Genomic DNA, 20,577 nt, shown 5'->3' with positions numbered 1-20,577 from the left:
GGGATCGATCAAATTTTTCTTGGGTTACTAAACATGTTCCGTGGGTGTGAGAACGATTTCTTACCTATATTATAGGGATAAGCGTTTACCGTGGCTGTTTCTAACATTTATTATGTGAGAGCCCTTGTTTCGAACTATCATTCAACACCTTTGATTCCAACTTTTGTACACTTTATCCAACGTAGCAAGGCCGACTTTAGACCACTCGTCTTTTAGGATTTACCAAAAGTCCAGAAATTTTAGATGGGTGTCGTCCCCAAAATTAAAAAAAAAATAACCAAAACCAAAAAGTTCATGGGACTTGTACCAGGTGACTTCACATGTATTTCACTATCGAAAATAATTTTTATTTCAAGTTTTTCATGTAAGGTCTTCGCATAAGCTTGGGTTATCCGAGTGGTGTGTGAGGACGCGGCGCCCTGATGGACTTCGACCAAAGAGGTCTCTCTGCCATACAATTTGGACACTTGAAATTCCAAACGTGGTTTCAATACAAAGTCAATATAGTACTTTGCATTAATTTTTGACTTTGCTTTTGCAGGAAACTTTTGCAAGAAATTTGATTAGGGGGAGGACCCCACGACCTGATATTAAGATTTTTCCAAGTTCAACTACCGTTATATACGTATAAAGTTATTTTGTATGCTGCAAGAATAGGGAACGCGACAATGTCAGTACGTTATACTAAGGACTATAGGTTCAATGAGGTTAGATGCATGCAGACATTTTCTGCATTCATCATGGTCAATTTAATTCTGTTACGGAGTTGATAAGAACAAGTACTACTTAAAATCCCTCTTGTATGACGTGGGTGCGAATTTTAAAAAAAAACGTTTGAAATATTTTGGCTAGCATACATGATGGAGCATATTATAATTTGCAAAAAATTTTGAAAATAAAATCTTTGAATCACCCTCTAATATTATTTACTGTACGTACATACAACTTAACTTATACATATCTAAGTGTTTTGCGTTTTACCTCGAAAGCCCAACATAAAATATTATAAATAGACACATAGTAAGTGTGGGATTGATTTGATATGCTTTTGGTTTTGGCTAAACTTCTCAACCTTTCTCTTTTCAATCCAACTTCACAAAAAACTTGTACTTTGACCAGACACCATTACAAGGAATTTCTTCATATAATTATTCTTCCATCTAGAATAACTAAACAGGTACAAATATTTCTTCATTAATGTGTTAAACAGTAAACTTATGATTATCACATACATTTCTTTACAGAATATGGAAACAATTCCAAAAGTTGAAACGCAATTGAGGAAATTTGGCGAACGACCTTCCGTAAGTTTTCCTTTTTTTCAAATATCCAACTGGATCTATTTAAAATTTTCGATAGTTAACGTATTTTAAGTTATATAACGCTGGACAGAATATGGAACCCACTATTAAGGATGAGTCAAACTCAAAATTACTGAAAGTTGGAGAAATACCATGCGTAAGTTTTAGTATTTTTTAATTAAAATATTTCTATTCCGTATGAAACTTGGGTTGAACTTACAATGAGGAGGTGTCAGGTGGTTATCGCCAATGTGGACCGGACTAATTTTAAATTGTTCAGGCCCAGAAATAAGCCCACCCGTATTTTTTCGTTTGCCTGAATGGGCATATTTACGCCCGTGGCGGAATTTTCAAAAAAAATTTCAGCCAAAATCCTGATTTTTAAAAACGCTGTAACTTTTCGAATTTTAGCCAGATTTCAAAAATTGAATACAATTTGTGTTCAGAATTAATTGCCTGAAAATATAAAAATTCATTTTCAAAATTTTTTTAAATTTAATATTTTCATGCCATTTCTGAGTTTTTAGAAATGAAAAAAACGATAATTTTTTGAAAATTAAAAATTTTTTGAAAATGAAGTTTTATATTTGCAGGGAAGTAATTCTGAAAACAAATTGTATTCAATTTTTGAAATCGGGCTAAAATTCGAAAAGTTACAGCGTTTTTAAAAATCAGGATTTTGGCTGAAATTTTTTTTGAAAATTCCACCACGGGCGTAAATATGCCCATTCAGGAAAACGAAAAAATACGGGTGGGCTTATTTCTGGGCCTGAACAATTTAAAATTAGTCCAGTCCACATTGGCGATAACCACCTGACACCTCTCCATTGTGAGTACTACTTGCAAGGAATGAATTTAACACTCAAGAGAAGATTCCACTATGATTATGTATATGAAATATCAGGAAAATATGCTACGAAATATCCTCTGAAATATCACGAAAATATGTACTCTCCAACCATGTAACTAGCATTCCATATCAATAAGCCAAACCTTTATTTATAACATAAGTACGAACATAAACTCCATTATGAAACATGATTGCTAAAGTGATAGTTATATAAATTATTTACATATGAATGAGCATATTGTACAGTGTAGAGTGAATCTTTAAGGTCACCCATTTTTTCGTGACTGTGGCCAACAGAATTGTCATAAAACTTCCAAATTTGGCAAAAACGTTCAGAATATTGTGCAAACCAAGAATGATAAGCTATAACGTTGAAACTTCTCCCATGTTGATTTTTTACCAATAAATGAAAAAATCAGGTGGAGCAAAACTTTAAGGCCACTTGGTGAATTTGGCCAGAAAAGTAGTCTTAAAGTTCATCTCCAAGCGATACACTCATCAAGTAAGGATTCTATCCTTTCTTGTGAATCCTGCCAATACAAGACATACAACAAAGGAAACTTAAACCAACATAAGAAACGCCATGAGCCTGGGAGGAGAAATCAAGTGTGTTACTTTTGTGCCAAAACATTCGCCACGTATTACCAATTGGATAGGCACTGTCGCAAATTACACACCCTGGAAAAGTAATGGTATGTGTACTCAAAATAATTCGGAAATAAGCGATATTTGTGAAGGTGACCATATGCACTCCACCACTATTACCGCAGGTAGTCAATTTATTACCAAGTTGGTAATAACTGTTACGCCTCTGCGGCATTTATGACCAGCCTGGTAATCAATGTACGACTACTAGGTAACAAATCTATTATACCATGTCGGACATACATACACTAAAAATTACATTTTGTGTAAGAATTCTTCAAAATTATACTGCGCTACCACGCTGGTTACAATTTTCGCCGAGTGTACGCGTATACTATTTAGAGCGTACGCGTGCGTAGATGTAAATAATTTGGTAAATTAAGATATTCAGCTGGAAAACCCATATTTCCCACATAATTAAATTTTCATAACAGTGGATGGACTTTTGAGACGGACTTTACATGTAGCGGTTTCCAAAGGTTACCTAAAGTTTAAAGACTCATTATTGCGGAAATCGTAATCAATATCATCTAAATACATAAAATATTGAATAAGTCGTTTAACCAAATTGGGAAATAAACTATATACTGTGACCAGCCAAAAACTAAGCTACCCGTTACCCCCGCGGGTAGTTGGCACCACACGCACGGTTGCGGGTACCCGTTCTGCGGAATCGTGCGGGTACCCGCAGAACGGGTACCCGACCCGTTACCCACGACAACCCTACTAAGTAACACAAAAAATATTCTAAGTCCTATGTGCACCCATGGTATTAGTTATGGTATTAGTTATAGTCATGGTATTAGTTATGAGATTAGGGTAGCCGTGAGACGAGATGATGAGATAGGCTCCATCTCATCTCATCTCACTACTTGCTGAGATGAGATAGAACCTAAATGAGATGGTCAAAACTGCATCTCATCTCATCTCATTTCCAAATGAGACGAGATGAGATGGTCTCATTTAATTTTAAATATCCTAAATCCTGTGAAAATTTATATTTTCTCACGATGTTGACATTAATTTAAGCTTTAAATTGCATAAAAACATAAACACTCTAGAAAGACGTCTATTACACTAGATATTTCTCCGCGAAGTCTCAGAATATGCTCCATCTATATACGAGGGTAGTTCAGTATTGATTTAGAAAAATGGTCTTAGTTTCAGATAAAAATTTTTCCATAGTAGCGTACCTCGGACACATTTAGGAAGCTGTGATTTTTTTCAGCTTTCTACCTCAAAACCAATTTTAGTAATAATTTACCAAACTTTACCTCGACCTGAAAAATTAAAGTTTTGAAAAATAAATATTTTTGTTGTGCGCAATTTTTAATGCTGGAGCGGTAAAGATTTATGATCGTATGCTTAAAATTTACCTTGGAAAGGGTGCAACAAAGTATAGAACATGGAATTTGTTCAATGAGCTTAAAAGATTACTGAAATTGGTCGCGGAAAGTAGCTCGCTAGAACATCAGAAATCGATTTCTTCCATTGAAATCCTTATAAGACATGAAAACTCCTCATCTCAGATAAACGATCGATACCGTCTTATTTAGTAGACTACATGGGGGTTTCAAAAACACTAATTTGTTGTATGCTTAAGCTAAGTATGCTCGTGGTGCTTTTTCACTCGGTGAAATCGTCAGTGAAATTTCATCAAAAAATAGAGAAATGAAAATTCACCAGCGAAATGAAAAAATGGGTTTCACTGAAGGATTCCCTTATTGTTTCGCTAAGTGGTATGCAAGTCAGGTTGGCTAAAAATCATCAAAAATGTCCAACGTGAGACATTATGGCGCAGAACATGAAACATTTGATTAATATTTTAATATGTGAATTAAAATTGAGGTATTTGAAAACTACTATAATTATGGAGTCCAGCGACAGTTCTGATGAAGAATTAATTTTACTTTCATCTGTAACTCTAATATTGCAACAGTCAAAAAATACAGTGAGGCGAATTCCAAAGTATAGAGTAAACCCTTATCTTCAATTACGACATTCAAAAGGGAGATTTGTTAAAGACGTAAGAATAATAGTACAATTAAGTTTAGTTTGTATGGATGCTTAAATCATGAATATTAATTTGTTTATAGTTTGATGATCTTGTTCAACATCCTCCAGCTTTTAAAGAAAATTACCACATGAATCAACAAAATTTTGATGAGATACTGACTGCGATTGAAAATGACCTGAACCCAAAATTTCGAGCGAGACCAGATTCAATTTCAGCAAAAGAAAAGTTAAGCGTTTCTTTAGAGTAAGTGCAAGTATATTTTAAGTATGAAGACTAAAAAATATAAGCTGATATTTGTCTCTATTACAAAACAAACTTTATTATTCTTGATAGATATTTGGCATCCGGATCAATGCAACGGCATATCGCAAGTGTGTACAGAATAAGCAAGCAACAAATTGGACATATCATTGAAAATACATGTGACGCAATTATTGCTGCATTACTGCCAAAAGTTTTAAAAGTATTATAGCAGCGTATTGTTAGTCATTTTTTATATGTATTATCTTATCTTTAGATTCCAACAAAAAACGAGCGGCTAGAAATTGCAAACGATTTTAATGCCAAATGGAATCTGCCCAACTGTTTAGGAGCAATAGATGAGAAACATTGCGCAATTTAGTGTCAAGGAGGTGGAAGTGTATTTTACAATTACAAAGTAAATAATTAGCATATTTTGTCGATTTTATTGTTACTTAATGCTATTTAATCACCACTTATTCCATGATTATGTTAATTTAGGGATTTCACAGCTTGGTATTGATGGCAGTCTGTGATTCGAATTACCGATTTCTTTTCGTGGACTCGGGGGCATTTGGGAGTGAAGGAGACAGTACTGTTTTTGCTGAAAGCAACTTTGGCAAGAAATTGCTACGAGATAGTTTAAATCTACCAAGTGGTGCCCATGTCTTGGGAGATCTTCTGCCATTCTTTTTCGTCGCAGATGACGCTTTCCCTTTGCAGCCTCATATTTTGAAGCCATTTGCACCAAGGAATAAAGAGGCATTAACGAATGAAGAGGCTGAATTTAATTACCGGTAATTATAAGTATCATATGGGAGTCATAAGTAAATTTGTTATTTAAAGAAATTTATGAATTTGCAGATTGAGTCGAGCTCGACGCTGCATTGAAAATTCCTTTGGTATTACGTGTGCAAGATGGGGTTGTCTGAAAAAAACTATGCATATGAAACCAGATCGTGCCCAAAAAATTATTTTAACTTGTTGTGTTTTACATAATTTTCTAATTAATGATCACGTAACATATTGCCCTGCTGGATTCTCCGACACATACTTGGAAGATGGAACGATTGTGGAAGGGGATTGGAGAAGAATTATTCCGGACAATTCACTATTTCTCTCATCTAGCAATATTTCCGCCACAAATGGACGTCCCCCGCAAAATGCAAAAGAAATTCGAGAGTGCATAAAAAACTATGTTAACTCTTCGGTTGGGAAATTGCCTTGGTCCAATAAATAAATACTTTAAAATCAAAATTTAAACAAGACTTATTCTGTATTCAGTTTTTACGGGAAAGTTAATTTACCATATTGACACTTAAAGAATTTGATTTAAAAGTTGTCGTTGATTTTTTAATGCCGTATGAGTCAAAGTTACAAATTGCATATTCAGGTCTTCGACAACTTCTTCCGGTAGCTTGCCCATCATGGCATCTAAATTCGCAAACATTGCAAAATTCTTTAAATCCTTCTTGACTTCCTCTTTCTGCTTTCGAAGTGCGATCAACTCAGTAATTCCTGTCACCAGCTTTTCTTGAGCCGCATTGGTAGCAGATGGAGTTTTTTTCTCTAGCATCTGAAAATAATGTAGATTAAATTAGTCTACAATACATAGGATTATTGAAATAACAATAATTTTAAATTATTACATAATTATAGTTCGATTTTTTCTTTGATGCGATTGGGCGATTTTCCACAGTTTTTGGCGAATTGTTACGCTGACTTGATGAGCTTGACTGTTCTTCCACCAATAATTGGCCACTAGATCCCTGATCAGACTTTTCGGTATTATCGGAAATACTGGTTGTTTCCTCGTCTTGTTGATCATTCGCTTGCGAATCAAAATTATTTCGGACGGCGGCGTTTCCGGCGACGGATTCGTCATCGACAGGCAAATCATCGGATGATAATGTGCTGCAAATTATAAAATATAAGTTACATTATTTTTTTCTCTCAGAAAGTAGGTACAAACAATTGCATAGCGGAAAATTAATGAATACCTTCGTTTCGGTTTGTTAGAAGAAAGAAATTTTAAGCAGTCGTAAAAAATCCAATCATCATCATGTCTGTCTTCTTCTTCGTCATCTGTAACGTCAACACTAGCTGGATCTCCAGATTTTAGTTTTTTGGCCTTTTTTAGAGAGTGATATCGCATCCCGTCCGTTAAAGATTTCCATCCCTGTTTGCACTCTGCAACTGAAAAAATTTAATTAATAAAAATATTTTACGGTACTATTATGGCAAGGCATGTTCAATAGTTGACATAATAATTTAATTAATAGAATGGAGTACCTGTTAAGTTCATTTCCTGTGCAATATTTTTCCACATCACTAATTTTTTGTCCGACCGCCGGTAATCTTTGTGATTAATTTTCCAAATCGCTTCGTTTTGCTCAACCAGAGCAGCTAACTGCTTTTTCTGTAAGTCACTTAAGCCTGACACCCCCGTAGTATTAATTTTACGCTTTCTCCCCATTCTATTGTTTTAATTAGCACTGGGTAATTTTCTTAAAATGATATTAATAATTCTTAAGCTCAAAATTTGAAGAAGCACTTTGAATAAAGCGCAAGTCAAAATTTGGGGTGAAAAGTTACAAAATCTATAATTATTTCACCCAACTTTTCCACCAACAACTGGTACATTTTCACTGCAGCGGAGAGTGGAAAAGAACTGTTTTTTCACTCAGTGAAATGGCCAGTGAAATTTCACGGCCTTTTCACTCACCACCTGCATACCAGAAAACTTAAAATGTCGTGGAATTTCACCAGACCCATTTCACTGGACGTTTTCACTGTCGAGCATACTTAGCTTTACTGATGACCTGGGCATGAAAATGATATACGCCCATTTAGTACCAAAATTACTTTCACCATCTTTGAAACAGGAACTAGTTGAACTTTGCATTGAAAATGTTTAGATTTAAAATAAAAATTAGACCCGAATTCATACCTTAGTAGGAGGAAACAATACCAGAGTATTGTATTGTGACCGTGAAACCAAACAAAAATTCATGCAACTTCATCTGTTGCACCCCACCCACAAGAAATGGCCAAAAACACATAAATCTGACTAAGGTATGATTCTCCTCACTTTCTAAATTTCCAAAGGTTCCATCCTTGTAAAAGTTTTTGCGAAAAATACTACACTATATTGTCTACTCTGTGCAGAAGGTTTGGAGTTTCTCCATGCTATGGGGAGGGAGAATCTTAAGGCCATAAAAAAGAGTTAGTGCATTTTTTGCACGTCGATTCGCAACATCAAATCTTAAAATGAAATCTTAAATGAAAATCAGTCATCCGGGGGAAACATTTTTTGGAAGACAACGAAACCAAATCATTAATTTTTGAATATTTTCGAGGAAAATTTTGATGGCCTATTGCAATCGTTATTGTTAACATAGAAAGCTGAAAAAAATCACAGCTTCCTAAATGTGTTTGAGGTTTGTTATTATGGAAAAAGTTTGATCTGTAACTTAGCGTAAACCCATTTTTCTAAAACAATACTGAAACACCCTCGTATGTATGTACTTGATCAATAAAAACATAATGCTTTCTTCAACTTGGGTTTGTTTACATATTGTTTATAACCCTTATTAGCATTTAGTGAAACTGGAGTAACAGTTCCATTCGGTTGGAAATGAACCTAGCCAAGATTTTGCAAATTCAATTTTAAATTAAATGTGTAATGAATTGTTGCTTGAGACTCATCATGATATGCCACAAAGCATACTTATCTTAAATGTCAGCTCATTTGGGAAATGAAAATTTAGTCACACTCACAAGTCGCTAAGGTAGTCACTTTTTATCATCCCAACAAGAATTTGGTGAGTGCAAAACATAGAAAATTGAATCCAATTTTGAATTGCAGGGGAAAATATTTTACCAAATCTAAGCTGTCTCAGATGAGTTTGCATCTCATTTATTGGTCATCTCGTCTCATCTCATCTCACTGAGATGACGAGATCGTCTCATCTCACCTACTACCTTAACTGAGATGCATAACTATTACATAACATGGGACTATTTAGAATTAGAACGACGATATACATTATATCTCAGGGTTGCACTAGCAAGTAAAGCAATTAATGATACATCTTGCAAAGAAAGTGAAGGTAATTGAAATCAAAATAAAAAACCTTTTGTATAGCATACGTATATACATTTTAATTTTATCATGTTTTGGTTGATGTAAGCAGTTGTCTTGATTAAGTGTAAATATTTGGCAATATACTTATTTCTATTTTTAACGATATTCATTAAATAATAAATTATGTAGGTTAAAACTTAGTAGCGTACATATACATATACCCATTTTCATTACAATATATTATACACATACACAACATACTTTTAAAAGGTCATGTATCCCTGCAAAATTTTTCAAAAACGTAACATTTCGTAATAGATTACCTCGGTGTCTCCGCTGCTGGGTATATCCCACTCCAGTAAAGTACATACATACATAACATTTCGTAAACGTTTATTGGGATACATAACCAAGTCAAGTTTCTTCTGCATGAAAAACTTATGCAGAAGATGCAATATCTACCCAAACAAAGACAGACAAAGGAGACAAAGGCTCTTGCGCCATAATGTAGCGGGAGGGCACCATCCACTTCCACAGGCTGGTTAAAAGTAAACAAAAAACAATAAATAAAACGGACTAATCAGTCGTTACAATTTTACCTCGCAATAATATTACAATTAAATCCATAAATCCCTAGTTTCATATTTATACATACATTTTATTTCTATCAGCCGATCAGGTTAGTAAACAAGAATAAAAATCTCGTATCTTAAAAAAAATTAAGGGGCAATTGTAGGACTGTTTCGCGCCTCGTCTCATTCTGCCCCTTCAAAAATATGTGTCATGCTTCCTTATGGAGAATTTCAAATTGAATCAACTCCGGCAATTATGGATGAAATTTTACGTTTTTGATTGTAATCAGTCCCTAATTTTTTTGTTTATAAACCCGGGGCATATGGGATGATTTGCACACTTATTGACTTGGGAAATCAAAAAATTGCACAAAAAATAATGCACTTTTTTTCGTCGCACCTGCCGGAGTTGATTCAATTTGAAATTCTCCATAAGGAAGCATGACATATATTTTTGAAGGGGCAGAATGAGACAAGGCGCGAAAGGAAAAGTTGCACGTGATACAATAGTACGTTAAGTTATGTACATATTTTTGTACAATATTTTCTTGAAGGTAGGATTCAATACCATTATGTCTCATCAGGAAGAAGTACTTACCACACAGATGGAAACATTTCTTAATCACGATGTAAATTTGTATAGTCCATGAATACATTTTATAAATTAATTTCTATTCACAAAGTTTTCTGGTGGATATTTATGTACAGAGCCGTACCGCAAAATTCGTAGGCCTGGTATCCGTCCCGGCCCCGGGCCCTTGCAGTCTAAAGTGCTATGAAAAAATAGCATAGTTGCTGTTTAAACTAATATATACTGCAATTTTAGGTGAATACTACAGGGTGTTGATTTAATGCGGTAAACCGAATTTTCGGCCCGCGCTCGAAACAAATTCAGCTATAATTATTGATTCTGCTAAGTATTTTCTTTGAAATTTTTACCATGGGTGGAGCGAAGATAAGTGCAAATCACTAGAGTCCTAACATTGAGATACAGGTCATGGAAATGGGAAGTTTCAGACTGAAACTTCCCAAAGACTGGGCATAATTAATAATCAAAATGAAATGAACGCAACTATAAATTGCAATCATTTTGCTGTTGGCATGGGGTTAATTTTAATCGTGAAAGCAAAATGACACGGAAAATGTATAAATTGAGTTGATCGTTTGAGTAAAATTAAAATGGCGCTAAAATGACGAGTAGAAATTAGGCCTAATGGACGAATTAAATAAGCCTGATTAACATATGGGAACGAAATTGGCACTGTATTTCGGTATCATTCACAATGAGGATATTTATTATTTTGTAGCACCCTTCGTAAAATATTTTATGAACAAAACATGCGATCAAGGTTCGTAAATATCTTAGGCCTAACAACGCGATTTTCGACGACAAGATCTAATGACGCCTACAAAATCTCTCGACGTTAAGTGACGGTGCAAAGAATACTTCTATGCAGGATCTAAGGGTCAAAGTAAGGATTTGTAATAATAATGATACGAGGAAATAATGACCACTCTCAATAAAAGAATTTAGCAATTTTATTTAGTTAGTTTCGAGGTTTTATTGACTATATTCTTGAACACATGTATGTATGAATATTTTTCAACTAAGATTTTTGTAAAATTTGGTGAACAAAGTAATATATAATTATTTATATATTAGGATTTTATTTAAAGAGTCATGTGAGCCGGATGCAAAACGTTTTGGTGAATGCTAAAATAGGTGCACTGTTTCTTATAAATTACTCAGTCAAAATGAAACATTATTTACATATTATAAATTATTCCAACGGAACCCTTCTACATTTTGCATTTGCGAATACCCATATCATTTCATCAAAGGAAATAGTATCTGTAATCGTGTGCTCAATTGAAAGAATAGATAAACTTGACAACCTCTCTTGGCCCATAGATGAACGGAGATAATTCTTAATAATTTTTAATTTGGAGAATGATCTCTCACCATGTGAAACAGTCACCGGAAGCGTGAGAAAAATTTGAAGGGCGCAGGCCACATTCGGAAAGCATGATTGTAAATCGTGTTCGTAAATGATCTCAAGTACTTCAACTGGGCAGGTGTCATAAATATCTCTTCCATTCGGTAGTAGTGAAGATATCTGATGCTTCACATAATTCATTTCATTGATAAATTTGATTTGGTCGAAGTCCCCTTCATATTTTTCACACAGGTCGTTTATACGTTGTTTAAAGCTGTCATTACTGCCGGCTGCAAGTCCAACTCCCCAAAGGAATCCAAAGTCTTGGTTACAAGACCGCAACTGACCAAATCGGGAACCAATCTCGGAGATTAAATTGTCCATTAATTCGTTAAAAAATTCTAATTTAAATCTTTCGAAGTTGGTAAGTTCCTTGGCGGCATCCTCGGATAATTCTTCTAATCGTTTTCGCTTAATTCCTCTGGTTTTCCGTTTATCCATAAATCCAGTAGTTGTGTCAATGTCATATTGTTTGGCGAGTGTGCATGAGTCGGATAGGCATTCTTCAAACCCACTTAATCGAAATTCCTTCAGCCAAGAGAGAAGAGCTTCTAATTTCTTGGAGGCCAGATCCAAATTGTTTGTTCCTTTTTGTAGAGTGAGGTTGCAAATATTAATATGGTGCAAAATCTGATGCCAAATCTTAAGTGACAATAGAAATCTAAATGTCAACATGATGTTAAGGATTGAATCTGCTCCGGCTACAGAATCAGAGTTAAAGGTATCACTTGTAGTTATCTCAACAAGGGCTTCCACGACATTCCAATACTGGGTCGATAAGGCCTGGACCGATTCAGCCCTGGATGACCATCTGGTTGTGCTATGTCCTTTGAGGTTACAATTCAATTTTGTATTCAGTAACTTCCAGCGTTGGGTTGAGGCGTGGAAAAATATGAAAATGGTTTGAATTTGACCAAGTGACAATTTTGCTTGAAGAACACGTTCGACCGCATTAACTCCTACCAAATTGAGCGAATGCGCTGCACATGGAATAAATTGAGCCTTGGGAGAAATTTTTGAAATCCAACTTTGAACACCTTTGTATGCTCCCGCCATGTTGGCTCCATTATCATACCCTTGTCCTCTGCAATTTTTGATGTCGAGCTTATCTTTCTCCAGCTTTTGCACTACCACGGTTGACAATCCATTTCCGGTCTTTTCCTCCGACGCGATGAAGTCAATGAAGTACTCCTTGACTACGCATTCTTTTTTAGAACACTTCACAATCCTAATTACTTCGGTAATTTGCTCTTGTCGGGATGAATCAGGAGTCGAGTCGATGATAATCGAAAAATATTTAGCATTTCGAATTTCCTCCAGAATAGTCTCGCGAACCCAGTTTCCGCATTGAGTGATGAACTCATTTTGTATTTTTGGGGATAGGTATGAAGTGCTATTCTTCTTAAGCCTTTCCAAATGCATCGTGAGTGGAGGGTAGTAATTACCAAGCAGTTTAATCAATGATAAGAAATTGCCACAATTATGGTCCAAAACATTCGTTGACGATCCTCGCAAGGCCAGATTATTTTTCGCCAGGAAAATAATTGCGCTCAGTATTCCTTTAAGTACTTGCTTCCAAAACGAGATTTCAGATTTCAATTGCTTTTCGGTCATAGCATCTATCAATGTCGAACTCTTCATATTCTTCTGGAACGATTTCCATGACGCTGTTGACGAGAAGTGTTGCTGTGTCCCTTCATGGCTGAGGATGGATCTTCCCTTGTGGTGAAAGTCTGTGTATCCGGTCTTGTTTGACGCTGATAATTGAAAAGGGGACCGGTGCATTGTTTGTGTGCCAAAAATAGAACATGGGAAGCAAAACAGACTATTTTGGCTTCGACTGTAGAGTAACCATTCTCTTCGGTGGTAAATTCCGTTATGACTCATTTGAAAATAACGGGCATCGAAAGATTCACCATCCCTCTTCGGATATAAATCATTTATTACGGCGACTGGTCCTTTCGTAACCAAATACCGGCGAGAAGCAGAATTTATTGGCGTAGGCCATAAAGCTGGGTCGTCAAGAATTATATCCTGATCTAAATTAGTAATGGTTTGGAATTAAGGGTCAGCAGATGTTTAATAATGACTAAAAAAACAATAAAATTAATTAGTTCCCACCAGCTGTTTGTGCATCGGCGTGGAAATTTCCGTCCTCTGCTTTAGGGTTGACTTGATTGGAGTCATTTTCCGGGATTGTTGGGCCGCCAGATTCCAATTGAGTGCTCACTTTAAAAATAATAGAAACAAAATTATTTTCAAATAATGCAAGTCGATCCTGAGGCACAAATTATATAATTATACCTTCGGAATGTTGTGTGAAGTTAACTACTTCGTGATTTTCCGCACGGATTTCGTAACCATCGGAAGTATTATAAATTGGGACGAATGTGCTCGTGCTAGGTTGATCTACATAACACAATTATTATGAAGCATTATTTTTCGAGCTACATAGATGCACTCATTAATTTATGGATTACATATGTAAATATATTGTGTTAAGGATTACTTAGATCCAATTTTTGTCGTTGAAATTGGGAATTATCATCCGTTCGAATTCCGCGTTCATCTACAGCTTCCAATCCTGTGTCACCAGCATTCTATGTAAATAAAATGAGTTTGCATCAATCATGTGAATTAATAATCACAGCTGATCGTGAATAATTTTGTTACGAAATAAGACCCTTGCCTTGAAATTTTTGAAAAATTTTGCAGACTTTTCCGCCAGTTTCGCTGAATCTTCATCTTCTTTTAACTTCTTCTTACGCTTATCGTTGCCGCATAGGTGCTTATAAGCACCGGGTGTTTTATCACTCATCGCAAACAATTGGGATTACTTGTTATTCTTTGCGATTACCAAGTATGGATAGATGGGAAATAAATGCCACCATTGTTTAAATAATGAGTTCGCGTAAAATGCTAGGGGTACCCAGATACACTGATTTGTGGCTAAGACAGAGAATTCTATATTATAGGATTCCAAAAATAAAAATACGTAATACATCAATAGAATCCGGATATATTTTTAAGAAAATTGCTGATATAAGAATTTAATATTTTAGAAAAAGTCCTAAAATAACTACGGCTATATCTACGAAAAACTAAAATACAAATTTTCGCACAATTAGCATTTTCAATTAAATTCCCTGGATTTTTCATGGCAAATTTTTCAACAAAAAAATTGTATAACATTTCGTTTAAATTCACATTCACAAAATATTTCACTTTGTGAAAAAATATATTGAAGAAGCAAATATTTTCCAAATACATGATATACGATATATTTATTAATGTCTGGTCATCTAGAAATATGAAAACATTTAAAAATGCATATTTTGAAATTGTTGTGGCCTATAAGAGTTAGAACACAGACTCTAAATTTGTATGTTATATATAATAAAAAGTACACACATGTTTGATCTCGACGGTAATCAAGAAAGTAAGTACACATTTATACGTAGACCTAAAACACAGAAAAATCTAAAAAATACAACACATACACTAAATTATGAAAATTAGTTTTTTAACTCTACTATAGTCGTATTATAAAAATTATAAAGATTATTTTTAACAAACTTTTAAAATGTCTTTAAACTTATTTGAAGAATTTAAAATTCTACCGTGGTCAGGTCAATTATATCTAGTGTATAGCTCTCGATCCGGCCCGGGCCCCTGCGGGCCCCGGGCCTGGTATTCCATACCACTATATACCACGGTTGTTACGGTACTGCAGTAAGTTGTACAGAACAGTACAGTTGTACAGTGTTTTTTTTTGTCAAAAATGTCAAAAATGCCAAAAAATATGCATGTCATATGTATATGCATGTATATATGCATGTCAAAAATATTAATCGCATAAACTGTTTGAAAATTTAATAAACATAAAATTCTATATAATATTTTATACAATTTAATACAATTCTGTATAATGTGCAAAGTTCTATGTAATATATTAATGTGGTTATATACACTGCAAATAAACTGGTGTCAATTCCGCGCGGTGTAGTCACATATAGACACCACGCGGTGTTAATTGCCCGTATTAACACCGCGTGGTGTCTATATGTGACTACACCGCGCGGAATTGACACCAGTTTATTTGCAGTGTAATTTTTCGTGCGTTTGTGTTAGTAATTAAATTGGTACTACATAGTTGAGTTCACGTTTATGTTGTAATGGTTTGATTTATTTAGGACTTTGTTTATTTCTCATGTGCATTCATTTATTTATAGCATACCATAAATAACCTTAGCAATTGCCAAATTTATCCAAAATAAAGTCACTCACAAATTACTATATGCTCCATTAATGAATAATAATTGTGTAACAAAAAATATTATTATTATTTTGCGGGATTATTTTGCGTACTGACAAAGAAAGGTAAAACCCTGGAGTTTTTTGCCTAAGCGTTGATTAGATAAATACGTACATAGATAATTTCAATACAACGAATACGTCAACGCACTCCAGTAAATTATCCCAGTGATATATGGATTTGCCATAACTGATCGATGATGACAAGTTCCAATTCACCTTACCACTAATTACCAGATTAAAATAGTTACATAATCACAATATTACTTAATTGTACACGGCACAATCCTGGAAACGCGTATATGAACAAATACTCTAATTTTAATATTGGGTTATTTTCCCTGAACTGATCCCTTATCTACATTTGTTAGATTAGAAAATCCGCAATATGATCTTGCCAAATCCCACATCGAGATTAACCCAGTTTCAAGTGGAGAGGCTCATCAGCTTTTTAGTTCCAGTCAAGGCTTATGGAACAGTCATATCTGAATCTGTCTGTCTGTGTTCGGGCGATGACTTTAGAACGCATTGACCGATCGACTTGAAATTTTTACGACATGTATATTGGACAAAGTTAGGAATCAGGTTCGAAGATGAGCGAAAATCGGTCCACTGTTTGGCCGGTAGGTTGTTGGGGTCAAATACATTAAAATTTCAAAATAGTCATAAAGAGCTGAAATTTGGTAAATAGGTTGCTAATTGGTCGTAATGAATAAATATGAAGTAAAATTGGAAAACAAATTAATCTGAACGGACCTTATGGGGTGACCCATACCGATTTTGGACATCGTTCGATCAAGCTAAAATTTGGCATACAGGTTATTAATAGTATCTAGTGAAAGTATATGAACTGAAATTCTAAAAAAATCATCGGGCCCTATATGGTCAACCACACTTTTGAATAACCACTCCCCACACCGTGAGTGAGCTTAGTCTGGTTTGGTGGGTATTGCAAGGTCCAAGGGTGACTTCTACCTTGCCAGGTAGCAGTGCCAATAATATGTGCGACAACTAGTGATCTCTGATCAAGTAACACCAATTTATTCAACACAATTAACTCTCGAATATTGGACACTAACTCCAGTGATCCGCACTGGCTCGGGTCCTGACAAGAAATCCACACATAATAATTTATTCTCATTCTTTACTGTGATTTTCTGCCAATGTCACCTCCACGTCACCATAGGTGGTCTCTCACACACAAACCGGGACAGAAATCATTACGGGGAAAATTAATGCAAAAATGAGAATAAAACTGCATGAATTACGCAAAACACACCGATTTTGAGATTTTGGATTTTAAGTCCTTTCGAACATTTTAAAACCAACTCAGCGAACCCAGCTAACAAATGCTCATTTATTACAATGAAACTGTGCTAAATTTGCATGGTGGTGGTGCTATGCAATAATATTATGACATACTAAGCCTGACTCGGGCTATATGAAGTCTACACAGTACGTTTTACATATATAAACAAATTAGCGTTACAAATCATTTAAAATGATTATCAACTTGTTTTAATTTTCGACGAAAATTTCACTTTGAAATTAATCCTAAATTTAGGTAGAATTTACCATCATGGATTAATATTAAGTGGAACTGAGCCATCAATCAAAACCCAAGCAGCAGAAGCTTATGGCATTGGGAAATCCATGGATAGCTTTCTCCGTATAAAAGGACGACAAATCTGGACCAGAAAACAGTCATTTTACAGACAACCAACTCAGCTTAAATATATTACCGTTTTCCCGACTACATCATGCAACTAGGTACAAAATTTAAATTAAGTTTAAATTTTCGCCCAAGCTTAAATTTCCTAAAATATACGTTTATTTTCCACCTTTTAGGAAATATTGCTTTGACGTTGTGGCTGCTTTGTGGCGTTACACGGGTCCAACTTGCCATTGGATCTGATAACATAACAAGGTAGTTATTAGCCGATTACTTAACCTGCCACACCACAGAAATAAAAACTAGGATTAAAAAATTCACAAAATTTGCAAAATTTTTGACTTATTTACTTTTTCTCCTTTAGTCTAACCCCTGATGAGATTGGAATCCTTAGATCGTATATGGAGGTGCGGATTGATACTACCTGGTCGACCTCGCTTCATCCCAACGTACCCCAAATGTGCGTAAATTGCTGGTCAGGCAGTCACGATAGAGACAGGAGTGGGTGCTACAACGGTAACTCTGGGACGCATTATTTGCGGTGGGATTTCAATGCAGGAGCGACGACTAAATTTTGGTGTGAAGCACGATGGGGTACGACAGCTTATATATCTACGTTTCCCGTTTTTGGAGATGGCGTTCCTAAAAAGAGCTCCACATGGAGGGTCAACTACCTTGAGAAAATAAGACTATTCGAAGACGGCAAAGTAAAAAACGACTACAGAGGTTCATGGCTAGGTAACGCATTCTTCAAGTCGAGATAAATTTTAATGAATGGAAGTTCATTAACTGGGTAAATTATAATCCGAATGGGCTTTTCCTTATCTTCATCTTATAGGCACGAAACCAAGACCTCCAGTAACTACTACCACCGCTAGGCCAACCACTACTAGAACAACCACCAGGCCCACGACAACTACAAGACCAACCACGACAACTACCAGGCGCACCACGACAACTACAAGACCAACCACGACAACCACCAGGCCCACCACGACAACTACCAAGCCCACCACGACAACTACAAGACCAACCACGACAACTACCAGGCTCACCACGACCACTACAAGACCAACCACGACCACTACAAGACCAACCACGACCACTACAAGACCAACCACGACAACTACAAGACCAACCACGACAACTACAAGACCAACCACGACAACTACCAGGCCCACCACGACAACTACAAGACCAACCACGAAAACTACAAGACCAACCACGACAACTACCAGGCTCACCACGACCACTACAAGACCAACCACGACCACTACAAGACCAACCACGACAACTACAAGACCAACCACGACAACTACCAGGCCCACCACGACAACTACAAGACCAACCACGACAACTACAAGACCAACCACGACAACTACAAGACCAACCACGACAACTACAAGACCAACCACGACAACTACCAGGCTCACCACGACAACTACAAGACCAACCACGACAACTACAAGACCAACCACGACAACTACCAGGCCCACCACGACAACTACAAGACCAACCACGACAACTACAAGACCAACCACGACAACTACCAGGCCCACCACGACAACTACAAGACCAACCACGACAACTACAAGACCAACCACGACAACTACCAGGCCCACCACGACAACTACAAGACCAACCACGACAACTACCATGCCCACCTCGACAAACTCAACATCTTCCACAACAACTTCACCATCAAAACAAACAGATATAGAAACCTCCCAGACAGTAACTCCCACGGGGCACACCGAGCCTACTGGTCCAAGTGAGACCACGTCATCCCCACTCGATCGCACAACAAAAGGCAACTCAATTGGAAACAACTATTACTTCAATTTCATTTATAACATTATTTCCAACTCTTTCAACAGAAACAACTCCAATGGTTCCAACAATTTAAATTATGAGCCAAGAAATGTCAGTAATAACAATAATGGTCTACAATAAAACAATTTGTATACATGTATTTCATAACATCAACATGGTTACGATTTTTGAAAACGAATGGAATCAAGGCATAGCATAGGGTGGTTTCAGTTTCCGGCTTGCTGCTTAAACAATTAATTCAAAATTGAGATTGTGTTTTTGTTTTTTGTGCTGTCACCCGCAAGAGTGGATATTCCTTCTTCAGTATAATTGACTAACTTGTCTTCCGCCCCAGACATGCACTTTAATTTAAATAATATCTACGTGTACGGGATGTTTCATTCTCAAGTTTTGAATGCCAAAAACCAATATTTCTACGCTTCAACTACTATCAGAAATAATATCTTTGGACGCGTATACATAGTCATGTAATCGAAATCGGAACCCTAAAAAAGTTTGGGCGACCATTCGAACCCATAGGATTTAGGATTGCCGCGGATAGCATGTCCGGTACTCGGTATCCGCTACCCGCCCAGTTTTGTGGGTACCCGTTGCCTGGCGGGTAGTGATTACTACCCGGGTAATGATTTTTTTATTTTTTTTTAATTGTAATCCATACTTGTAACAAGCCCTATGATTCAATGCTACTTTAGCCCCCCCTACTTTTCCAAAATCCTGGTTAGCACCAAAGGTTCTGTGGATGTGATCATGACTTATAGGTGAAATTTCGTCTAATTTATAAATTGTCTGGGGAGCCTCACTCACTCATACCTATTTGAATTTTGAAGATTTAGCAATTTTTCTATAAATTTCGACATTTGTTGACATGAATAATCTAACATTACAAATTCGATTGCAAAATTTAAAAAAGTGTCTGGGTGATTCCTGAAAACGAATTTATTATTTTAGTTTCTTATTAACTTATGAAAATTGTTTCGGATTAGGTTCTAAAGTTTCGAACCAAATTAGAATGTCGCCAAATGTCGAAATTTGTCGAACAATGATAAAGT

At 35.9% G+C, this 20,577-nt stretch overlaps 3 protein-coding genes and 1 long non-coding RNA gene across 4 annotated transcripts; 2 read left to right on the top strand and 2 right to left on the bottom strand.

Annotated features, from left to right (window-relative positions):
- The first annotated feature begins 1,091 nt into the window (after positions 1-1,091).
- Positions 1,092-2,324, top strand: LOC118438616. Its single transcript, XR_004836947.1, has 4 exons — positions 1,092-1,177; positions 1,245-1,304; positions 1,393-1,458; positions 2,149-2,324. It is a non-coding gene; the product is annotated as an uncharacterized LOC118438616 (long non-coding RNA).
- Positions 2,325-6,371: 4,047 nt separating this feature from the next.
- LOC118438556 lies at positions 6,372-7,520 on the bottom strand. Its single transcript, XM_035859014.1, has 4 exons — positions 7,346-7,520; positions 7,054-7,249; positions 6,703-6,967; positions 6,372-6,629 (listed from the first exon to the last, which is right to left on the bottom strand). The coding sequence occupies exons 1-4, from the start codon at positions 7,380-7,382 to the stop codon at positions 6,372-6,374; spliced, it is 756 nt and encodes a 251-aa protein (XP_035714907.1). The 5' UTR covers positions 7,383-7,520.
- A 3,973-nt stretch (positions 7,521-11,493) lies between these two features.
- Positions 11,494-14,527, bottom strand: LOC118438555 (zinc finger MYM-type protein 1-like). Its single transcript, XM_035859013.1, has 5 exons — positions 14,399-14,527; positions 14,219-14,309; positions 14,014-14,118; positions 13,831-13,938; positions 11,494-13,748 (listed from the first exon to the last, which is right to left on the bottom strand). The coding sequence occupies exons 1-5, from the start codon at positions 14,525-14,527 to the stop codon at positions 11,494-11,496; spliced, it is 2,688 nt and encodes an 895-aa protein (XP_035714906.1).
- Positions 14,528-17,684: 3,157 nt separating this feature from the next.
- Positions 17,685-19,667, top strand: LOC110858918 (integumentary mucin C.1). Its single transcript, XM_022107802.2, has 4 exons — positions 17,685-17,793; positions 17,872-17,950; positions 18,060-18,433; positions 18,534-19,667. The coding sequence occupies exons 1-4, from the start codon at positions 17,784-17,786 to the stop codon at positions 19,646-19,648; spliced, it is 1,578 nt and encodes a 525-aa protein (XP_021963494.2). The 5' UTR covers positions 17,685-17,783; the 3' UTR covers positions 19,649-19,667.
- The last annotated feature ends 910 nt before the right edge of the window (positions 19,668-20,577 follow it).

Source organism: Folsomia candida, unplaced genomic scaffold (assembly GCF_002217175.1).
Source record: "Folsomia candida strain VU population unplaced genomic scaffold, ASM221717v1 Fcan01_Sc023, whole genome shotgun sequence".
Classification (NCBI taxonomy): Eukaryota; Metazoa; Arthropoda; class Collembola; order Entomobryomorpha; family Isotomidae; genus Folsomia; species Folsomia candida.
The sequence above is the reverse complement of the archived record's forward strand: the minus strand, read 5'-3'. Positions and strand labels throughout refer to the sequence as shown.